The sequence below is a fragment of the Phyllobates terribilis genome, unplaced genomic scaffold, assembly GCF_046119375.1.
Source record: "Phyllobates terribilis strain yellow unplaced genomic scaffold, ASM4611937v1 Scaffold_7__3_contigs__length_470593459, whole genome shotgun sequence".
NCBI classification, from domain to species: Eukaryota; Metazoa; Chordata; class Amphibia; order Anura; family Dendrobatidae; genus Phyllobates; species Phyllobates terribilis.
In genome coordinates this window covers 232,783,522-232,794,713 of record NW_027362767.1, presented here as the reverse complement: position 1 = coordinate 232,794,713, position 11,192 = coordinate 232,783,522, and the positions used below count along the sequence as shown (strand labels likewise).

General features: G+C 44.2%; 1 protein-coding gene across 1 annotated transcript in view; it reads right to left on the bottom strand.

The window, feature by feature from the left end:
• Window positions 1-4,429: 4,429 nt before the first annotated feature.
• The window catches only part of LOC141155470 (nuclear receptor subfamily 6 group A member 1-like), a 260,468-nt gene continuing 253,705 nt past the window's right edge, over window positions 4,430-11,192 (bottom strand). The window contains exons 8-9 of the mRNA XM_073642336.1: window positions 5,153-5,407; window positions 4,430-4,487 (exon numbers count right to left, since the gene is read on the bottom strand). Of these exons, the coding sequence (XP_073498437.1) occupies window positions 4,430-4,487; window positions 5,153-5,407 (313 nt within the window). The remainder of the gene's footprint in view (window positions 4,488-5,152; window positions 5,408-11,192) is intronic.

Sequence of the window (11,192 nt, the reverse complement as noted above, 5' to 3'; positions counted from 1 at the left end):
TATAATGGGGGGCTGTGAGGCGGTTATAGTTCATAAGGCCGGACAGTGTGGCAATCATAGTTCTAGAGGCAATATTTTCGAGGACAGGATAATTTGGAGGCCATGCATCATAGAGAGGACAGTGTGTGAGTGTGTGTGTGGGGGGAAGGTCATCTATGTGCATGGAGCACAGTAAGGCAAAATTTATTTATTCAGGGGTACAGCGTAGACAGATATTTTTATTCAGGAGGTATCATAATGACACTTATTTTTAGGGGCATTGTGTCAGGATGTGTTACAGAAGACTGGAGAAGAAGTTAAAGCTGTGGCTGTTATAGTTCTGTTGCTTTATTCATGTAGTGATAGCGGTTCTGGTGCTGCATTCATGAAGTGATGGTGACTCCATTGCTGCAATCATGTACTGATAATGGTTCTGGTCCTGTATTCATGTACTAACAGTGGTTCTAGTGCTGTATTTTTGTACTGAAGATTTACAGACATCTCTGAGTTGTACTCATTTCTTAATGAACAAAAGGATCTGCAGTCCAAAATCTGCTATGCTGGACCCTTATCTCCCCCAGTATAATCTGTCAAGGGCCCCCATACACAAGATTGCCATCCAAGCCTGTCCATTTTGGCGGGGGCTGTCACCGTTCTACTATATATGGGCACCATAACTACTATTTAAGGGATATGGACACTTTGAGTGACTTACAAGTAGAGAACGTGACTAATTAAAATAGGGTCTCAGCAATGCCAAATGTGGACCTGCCTGTGGTGATACTGTTGCAACCAGTTTTGTCCGTCCATCATATGTCTACTTTCAGATGGCCGAAGTACAAAGGCTGGAGAGAAAATAGGGCAATAGGGTCTTCTCATACAGACATTAAAATTAAAAATAGATTCTGCTAACCTGATCCGTAGAATTATGCGTTTTGGCATGTTGTTCAGCTGCTGAGGATCCACGAGTCGTCAGACCGATTACAATAAAGACAAGGAAAATTTGTGGAATTGTTTGCGCTGCTGATTATTGAAGACGCTAATTTCCAGAAAATGAATAGACATGCGGTTTTACTTGACGCATTTCGAAGTATAATACACTTCTTCTGCCGGAGGTTGAGAGTTAGAATCCCTCAAGGAAAACAGAAAATTCATGTATGTGTATATATAATATTGTAGAGTGCAGAAAAAGCAGGAGACATCACTGTGCTGTACAGACTGCCCCGACCTCCTGGGACAGCACGACATCTCCCCCTAACTCTAACAATAGTGCTGTTGAGACAGCATCAAGCTTCAATACCATGTAGATGCACATGTAGGGATATGGACCGTCTTCCCCTGTTCCTGCCCCTGAAGACAACAATCGTACTGTGTGAATAGTGTCATGCGGTTTATATGCAATAGTGATGTGTGTCTTATGTAATGTATTATGGTAATGTGCAGCATGTGATGTGTTAATGCATAATATGAGTATAGTATAGGATAAGCGTAAGATAGCATAAGTACGGTTTATATAGTAAGTGGTTTTGCAACAGCATTGGACATAGAATAAGAACAATAGATTTAGTCTATAAGATAGAAAGTAGTTAATGATAGAACTAGCCCAGTGGGTGGGAACTAGTGTTGATAAAAAGGGGGGCACTACCTGATAGTGTGTGGTTACAGAAGTATAGTGCCATGGTTTCAAGTTCAGGTGCAGTGGGCTGCTAGGGGCAGCATGGGCCAACCGTTCGAGGCAGTGAGAGGCCGTATTGAGTTTCCTGATGGGCATTCCTCTAATGTCTGGAGCCTAGGGCTCGGGCCAGGTACCAAAGGAGTGGGCTTGGTCTTCTGAGATCTCGAGGTCGGTGGATGTAGAATTATGCGAGGGTCAGGTGGCTGGTCCTGGGTACACTGCCGAAGTGAACAAGACATCCCTGAGGCTGATGGAGTCAGTGGGCTTGGGGATAGTCCAGGACGAACTGTTGGCAGGGCTGAAGAGGTACTGTACTGAGGAGGACATGAAATGCTGTGCCCTATCCCATCTGCCACCACCTGATGAACTCGAACTGACCAGTAAACGTTTGCCTGTTGTAAAGAACTTGGTGTCCCCCTGAGTTGTGTGCGGCGGCTCCTGAGGATGGAGGCCTGTGGCCTACAAGTGTGATGCACCCCAACACCTAACAGCACACCGGGACTGGGACACCGCTTGTCAGTAAAGTGCCAGAGCGCAACTGGACAGCAGCTCGGTCATGACTACCGATTTGTGCCACTTTACACACAAATGCCAAATGTGGCATGATCCCTTTTCCCCCAAGCAAAATCCAAGTCAAAGAAGGTGGCTTCAGCATCCAATGATGATCAACTTGCTTTATTACGGCATCACAAATACAGAAACAGCAGCAACGTTTCAACCCCTAGTATAAATCTGGGTCTTCGTCAAGCTAATACAGGAGTAAGCAAGCAGTCCTTCTATCTATACAAACCATCAAAACAACTCTACATAATACATATGCATATATAATAAGTTGTGATGTAGGAGTATTTCCTGATATACAATGAAGGTAGAGAAAATGATGTGAACATAGCACACGCTTAGGCATATACCTTAGGCTAAGGGCAGCTTGTCCTATTAGGTTTTCATGCATTAAATGATGAACTGTCTAAATACAATCTGTGTACAGCGCGATGGAATATGTAAGCTCTACATAAACAGCAGAAATAAAAATACAAAGTTTTCAGGTGCACAGATTGGACCACAGATGGACAAATTACAGGTAGAGATTCACCTCCTCCTATATATTAAAATGAATGCACTGTATAATCAAAAAATGACCTACAGTTTAAATCAGGTTTTCGTGTTACATATAATTTTTAAAACATTTTTTGGCAATTTTTTTTTCTTCATATGATTTTTATTATAAAAAAAAAATTTAGTAATCTTCCACTTTTTACACAGACAAGTGGGTCTTTTTTGACTCTTAAGGCCATGTGCCCACGTAGCGTTTTTACGGCCGCGAAAACGCTTGTAAAACAGTCTGCCATGCAAAGCAATGTGAATTGGGATGTGCTGTGCACATGATGCGCTAATTGTCGTGCCGAATTCACATTGCGTTGCAAAACGCAGCATGACCATTTCTACCGCGATTACGCCGCAAATTCGCAGCCATTGAAACACAGCAAACCCGCAGGTATATGTGGATTTGCTGCGTTTCAATTAAATTCAATGGCCACGAATTTGCAGCGTAATCGCGGTGCGTGTGGTACCCGGGATGAAGAAGAGACTACAACTTCTCTTCATCCCGGCTACCACACGGTGAAAAAAAAAGAAATAAAAAGTTAAAAGTAAAAAAAACCCTGTATACTCACCTCTCCGGTCTGCTCCCGGCCGCGTCCTCTCTCCTCGGCGTCCCGCGGTGTACTTGCAGGACCTGCGGTGGTGTCATTTAGTTGATGGTCACGCGACCGCTGACGTCAGCGGTCAAGTGATGGTCGCATGACCATCAGCTGACTAAATGACATCACCGCAGGTCCTGCAAGTACACCGCGGGACGCCGAGGAGAGAGGACGCCGCCGGGAGGAGACCGGAGAGGTGAGAACAGGTTTTGTTTTTGTTTTTTTTAACGTTTTAATTCTTTTTTTTACTATAGATGCTGCATTTAAAGCAGCATAAGTTGGTCACACAATATAAATCCATGCCGGTTGCATGGATTTATATTGTGTGTCCAACTTGTCAAGCACTTTTCCAAGTGATGCTCAAAATCACTTGGAAAAGTGGTTGAAAAAACGCATGTAAAAACGCTGAAAAAACGCTTCTCCCTGGCAGAAAAAACGCATGTAAATCTGCATGCGCTTTTTTCTGCCAGAGAGAGGCAAAAACGCTCTGCATCAAATCTGCTACATGGGCACATAGCCTAATTCCTGTCCTTTCAGGAAGAGTTTTCAGCAGGCTCCTTATCATCAGAGTCATGATTACAATGACTGATAACACCAGCTGATAACACAGGATCCACAAACCACAATAACCTTTGCACATGCTGACCCGGCTCCTCTTCCCTTCACAAGGACCTTTGCACATGCGGACCCTGCTCCCCCTCCCTTCACAAGGACCTTTGCACATGCTGACCCTGCTCCCCCCTCCCTTCACAATGACCTTTGCACATGCGGACCCTGCTCCCCCTCCCTTCACAATGACCTTTGCACATGCTGACCCTGCTCCCCTTCCCTTCACAATGAACTTTGCACATGCTGACCCTGCTCCCCCTCCCTTCAAAATGACCTTTGCACATGCTGACCCTGCTCCCTCTCCCTTCACAATGACCTTTGCACATGCTGACCCTGCTCCCCCTCCCTTCACAATGACCTTTGCACATGCTGACCCTGCTCCCTCTCCCTTCACAATGACCTTTGCACATGCTGACCCTGCTCCCTCTCCCTTCACAATGACCTTTGCACACGCTCATTAGATGCTTCAATGCAAAATATAGGGTCGGGGTCTGAACATTGTGGTTAATGCACATGTATAATTCCTGAAACAACAGGAAGTTAAAGTTAAAAAAAAAAAAAAAAAAAAAAGTCCCAGTGGCCAGTGTGGAAACTGCAAGGTTTTATTTTTTTATGCAAAATTAAATGTAACAAAAAAACAAACAAAATACCATTGACAATTAAAAAAACAAAACACAAAAATCAGATTTAAACAATAAGTAATTTTTGGATGATGGCAAAACATTAGGAAATTGAAACAGATTGTAATACAAAGTCGCCTAACACCGGGTTCACAATGCACAACTTGTGGCCGTTTAATGACCACCACTCGGCTAAATGTTTGCCGCACAGCGGTTGTTTGGTCGGGCCGACTGCACTTATACCTGGTAATAGATCGTTATGTGCTCATAGACTGTCATTGTCCTCGGCAAGCTTAAAAATCATTATACCCGCTGAACGATGATTCGTTGGGGCGACTGGCAGCCTGTATACATTGCACGATTATTAGGAAAGGACTAATCGGCTGGTGGAAATGCACCCATTTTTTTTATTTTATTTGAATGGATCAGGAAAAAACTCTTCTAATCTCAGCTGCATTCATGCGACACTCACTATCCATTGATGTTTCCAGTCCGCAGAGACTGCAGTTCCTCACACACCGGTGACGATGATCTAATAGTAGAAACTAGTGAGAGTTTTGGGCACTCACCTATGCAGCTCTTCTTCAGATGGAGAGTACTTCGATGTGACATCTGCCAGATCCCCAAAGATCTGTTTGTTGTAAGTAGTAAGTGAGGAGAGTAATATTAACTCCTGCCATGTTGTACTCAGTAGGCAGGTGTAATCTTTGATGGAAAGATCGCAGAAGAATGGCAACTTCTTCACCCAAGTGATCTGACGGAACAGGAGCTCATCTGCAAGTCGGCAGAGCAAGGCGAACAGCTCCGACTGAGTCACCTTGTATCTGTGCGTGGAGAAAGAAGGGGCAACCAGATTATAAGAAACAAGCAAAAAACTAAATAGAGAATAACTTTAGAATGTTTCATCAGTATAAAGAATTAGATGCTAAGGTATCGGAGTTTTGCACCAACACCAAGCAGAGGGGAGTAGTGCACCAACACCAAGCAGAGGGGAGTAGTGCACCAACACCAAGCAGAGGGGAGTAGTGCACCAACACCAAGAAGAGCGGAGTAGTGCACCAACACCAAGCGGAGGGGAGTAGTGCACCAACACCAAGCGGAGGGGAGTAGTGCACCAACACCAAGCGGAGGGGAGTAGTGCACCAACACCAAGCGGAGGGGAGTAGTGCACCAACACCAAGCGGAGGGGAGTAGTGCACCAACACCAAGCGGAGGGGAGTAGTGCACCAACACCAAGCGGAGGGGAGTAGTGCACCAACACCAAGCGGAGGGGAGTAGTGCACCAACACCAAGCAGAGGGGAGTAGTGCACCAACACCAAGCGGAGGGGAGTAGTGCACCAACACCAAGCGGAGGGGAGTAGTGCACCAACACCAAGCGGAGGGGAGTAGTGCACCAACACCAAGAGGAGGGGAGTAGTGCACCAACACCAAGCAGAGGGGAGTAGTGCACCAACACCAAGTGGAGGGGAGTCATAACTGAAACCTTTATAAAGCTGTTTACACTACCACTCTACTGATATGGGGGACGCACAGGACCTCACTTTCTCATGGTCAGTGGCTATCCTAGTGGTCGGACCCCCACTGTTCATACATTGGTTGCCTATTCTGAGAATTCGGCTAACAGCTCTCTTCTCAACCCCGGCACACATGTATGCTCAGTGAAAGTGCATGCATGCCGTGTGCATCACAGTGGGTGGAAAGAAGCAAACTTTGCCCCCCACCCCATACACAGACAGTGGTGGGTCAATTTTTTTACTATTTTTTTTTTTTCTTCAGGCATTGCGGGCTACCATTTGTATTAGCTATTTGTATTTGTATTAGCATTAGCTATGTGTCACAGCACAACACTTACGGCAGACACAGGTCATAAAAGAGCAGGGTCTGTCACCGACATTGACTACTAAGGTGTGGTACATCAGCTGTAAACTGTGCATGCCCCCCTTGATGCACATGTACACATCTATAAGTGGAGCCAGGAGCCATTTCATTGTAGTCCAGCACTATGCCTTGAGCTGCAATTTTTCTCTGTTGCTGCTACTGATGTGTTCAGCGTGACTGGTGAGCTCTGCACAGTGTAAGTAGGAGTGAGCGATGTTAGCAGATCGGGCATGAGGTCTGTGGAACTGACTTCTTGCAGCAGAGAGTACAGGTTGGGCAGCCTGGCATTAGTAGCCCAATCTATTCTCACAGATGGATGAAGTCACCGCTGCAGCCCTAGTGCTGGATTAGCAGTCACAGGTCACTGCTACTTCCAGTGTGCAGAGCGCAGTAGTCAATTCATTACTGGCAGCTGCACTCTAAACCCAGAAAAGTAGGGGTGAGCGGTGAAAGTAAGTCGGCACGCCAAGGCTGTGGAGGCGACTTCTTACAGAAGTGCCGGTGCAGCCGGTTGAACTGCAGAGAGGCCCGAAGGGGAGAGAGGCCCCGAGAAGAGAGAGGCCCCGAGAAGAGAGAGGCCCAGAGGGGAGAGAGGCCCAGAGGGGAGAGAGGCCCAGAGGGGAGAGAGGCCCAGAGGGGAGAGAGGCCCAGAGGGGAGAGAGGCCCAGAGGGGAGAGAGGCCCAGAGGGGAGAGAGGCCCGCTCAGCTGTAGAAAACAGTCCATGTCCGTATATGCAGTCTCCCTTATTTTACCCCTGAGAATGCAGTCGCCAGAGCTGGCTGTACAGGAGTAGTTGGAAATAAAAACATTTTTTGGGGTTTTGGAAAATGGTGACACAAACCAAAATGTACTTTTTTTGGCTTATTTTTTTTTTTTAACTAAAATTTTAAAAATTAATTATGCAAGTCTGATATTGTAATTGCAATGATCTGGAGAATCATAACGATGGGTCATTTTTTATCATGCATTGAACGCTGTAAACAAAATAGCGGAATTACATTTATGCACAGCAGGGTTATATTGTACTGCGGTGAGAGGCAGCAAAGCTAGAATTGGCCCTACCAGCCGTCAGGATCACAAAATGGTGCGGCCCTGCGATCCTAAACTTTATCCCCCCCACCCCAGAAGGGGAGGAGTAACATCAGTCACATGTGAGTAGATCCCGACCAAATTTACAGCAGTCGTAATGCAAGCTAGGATTATACTCTGTCCTCATGTAAAATCCGAGCAGCTGCTCCCCCTAGTGTTTAAAAGTTGAACATGCCAAAACTTTTAAAATAAATAAAATAAATAAAGGTCATTAATACCATATCGGTTGGAGTCCAACTCAACCACCGATAAACTTAAAACTGCAGGGGCCAGAACACAGCAGCCCCTAAAATGTTTGGTGGCTGTTTGAAAGTGCAGTACTTGGCAGCGGCCACCAAACAACGGAGGCGCTGTTGTGGTCTGTCCGCTATCGGAGCAACTTTTATCTGATCGTCTGGGGTGATCTCATATTGATGATTTATTGATATTTCAGTCCTTGACATCTCCTTTAAGTAAATATAGTTGGGGCATGAGACACTCCATGTACTAAATCTCACATCACGCCATTTTATTTTCTTAATTAAACTGAATTTCTACTTTTCTTGCTCATTGAGAATCTCTTCTAAATTAACTTAAACTTTCTTCCTGGGAACAAAGGAATCTGTTGTGAAATCGCTTGGACTTGACTTGGTAATTAGAACTTTTCTAACTGAATTGTTATAGTTTTATCATGGTCAGTTCTAATAGCAAAGAATAAGAAATGCTGCAAACAAGTCAAGAACGAATGATGAAGGAACAAGGCTGGTGGGTGACGTGTGACGAGATGTGAACCTGACATCATAATGGCATTATAGAGAACGTCAGGGAGGGGACATCACCATTCTAAATATTAGATTATTATACATTACATGCAGATGGAAGAATATATCAATATGCAAGAGAAGGCCAAGGATATCTAAGCGCAGGAGGTGACATTCAACAGCAAAGAAAGAAACATATATACATATCCACCAAGTGTTAAAAGCAAAGCTTCACACTGGAGAGGTCTTCCAGGAATATATTAGCCAGCTGAAGAAATATCTCCTAATGTTGCTGGATTAGAAACTCTCCTCCTGAGCACTGTAGTGATTTAAGGGAATCCGTCAGCAGGTTTTTTGCTATGTAATCTGAGAGCAGAATAATGTAGGGGCAGAGACCCCGATTCCAGGGATGTGTCACTTATTGGGCTGTGTTACTGTTTCAATACAATCAGGGTTTTATCATCAGGAGATTATCACTACAGGACTAGACCTCCTAGTCCTCAGTTTCTGTGAAACTCCGCCCCTTGACCACTACAGTGTTCACAGAAAGCAGCCAATCAGTGGTGTGGGCGGGGTTATACAGGGCTCAGCATTCAGAGTTCTGCAGATTTTATTAAGCAGACCAGTAAGTGACATATCGCTGGAATCAGATTCTCTGCCCCTACTTCTTGCTGCTCTCAGATTACATAGCAAAAACCTGGGGACAGATTTCCTTTAGGCTGCGTGCCCACTATGCGTTTTTCAAGCATTTTTGAAGTGGAATTTCTGCAGCGAAAACTTAAAAACGCTTGGTAATACGTGCCCCATGGTCCCCAATGATAATCCGCATGTGCTGTGCACATGCTGCGGAAATTTCCCCTGCGGATTATAAATTGCAGAAAAATCCGCAGCATGTCCATTAATTTTGCGGACACGCAGCGTATTTGCCGCCATTGACTTGCATTGCATCACTGCATCTGTACATGCGGATATTAAGCGATTCAATGTGCGGATGGTACCCGGGTTTGGAGAAGAGGAGACTCTCATCCAGACCCGGGTACCATAGTACCTGTAAAAAAAAGAATTTAAAATAAAAAAAAAAAAAAAAAACACATTATACTCACCTTCTGATGGCCCGCGGTCTTCTCTCCGGTACGTCCTGGCTTCCCGGTGGCTCGCGATGGTGTAAAAGGACCTTCCATGACGTCATTGAGTCATGTGACGGGTCACGCGGTTGATGACGTCGGCAGTCGCGTGACCTGTCACATGACTCAATGACGTCATGGAAGGTCCTTTTTGACCACCGTGAGCCGTACAAAAGACCGAACGCACCGGAGAAGGAGACTGGGGGCCATCAGAAGATGATTATAATAATGTTTATTTTTTACCATTTTTATTCTTTTTTTTAACTATTAACTCGGTTGCATGGATTTATATAGTGTGACCAAGTTGTCAAGCACTTTTGCAAGTGATGCTAAAATCGCTTGGAAAAGCGCTTGATAACCCGCATTCGAAAATGCATGCACAAACGCTTCTACCTGGCAGGAAAAACGCATGTACAATCCGCACGTACAATCCGCATACGTTTTTCCTGCCAGGGAGATGCAGAAAAAATAAGCAGCATTTCTGCATTGTGGGCACATAGCCTTAAGCTATAGACCATGAGAAATCTGCAATTGCTCATACCGTAAAGAAAGAATTTATAGCTGCCTGTAAGTATTAAAAGGGTTGTGTTGCACTGCACTCTTCCGTATAGGTAGCGAGCGATGTCGATGATACCTACCTTACAAGAATGTGAGATATGCTATTGCTTAAAGGATTTCTCTGGTGAAACTTATCACCATTCCTCAGGATAGTAAAAGAGACCGGAACTTCATTCTTCGGATTAATTTAAATAAACTTTAATCACCGTTGCATCATATAATGAGACGCGTTTCGGCTCTACGTGAGCTTTTTTTCCAAACATAAAACAAACAAAAAAAACAAACAAACAACCAAAACATCTCATTTCCCTGCTGGGCACAAACACATGACATCATCTTTATTACATATTCATGAGCACGAACAACGAATGATCATCAATAGAAGAGCAAAAATACATTGAGTGCATAAAAAGAAATCTATGAATTACACATGCATGCAGTAATACACTTGCAGAATTAGGATTTATCTTAAAAAAGGACTTCAATAAAATATGAAATGACAAATGATTCAAATCATTCATAGACAACAATGGTATATAAAGTCCCGGAATAAAAGAGAAAAAATTTTTATATAAAGATGGTAACTACATATTCGCAACTCAGACCCATAAAGTTTAAAGTTTACAAGAAGTTTAACTCGATTGCGCCCTTTCTTTGGTTCAGTTTGTTTCAAGATTTTAAATAATCGCAGTGGAGAAATATTATGTTTATCTTTCTCAATGCGGTGCGACACAAGGAGAACATACGTGTCAAACTTTGGCACGGAGGACTATGTGAGGTGATTATACTGTATGGAGGACTATGTGAGGCCATTATAATGTATGGAGGACTATGTGGGGCTCATTATACTGTATGGAGGACTATGTGAGGCCATTATAATGTATGGAGGACTATGTGGGGCTCATACTGTATGGAGGACTATGTGAGGCCATTATAATGTATAGAGGACTATGTGGGGCTCATTATACTGTATGAAGGACTATGTGGGGTCATTATTCTGTATGGAGGACTATGTGGGGCCCATTATTCTGTATGGAGAACTATGTGGGGGCCCATTATTCTGTATGGAGGACTATGTGGGGCCCATTATTCTGTATGGAGGACTATGTGAGGCCATTATAATGTATGGAGGACTATGTGAGGCTCATTATACTGTATGGAGGACTATGTGGGGTCATTATTCTGTATGGAGGACTATGTGGCGCCCATTATACTGTA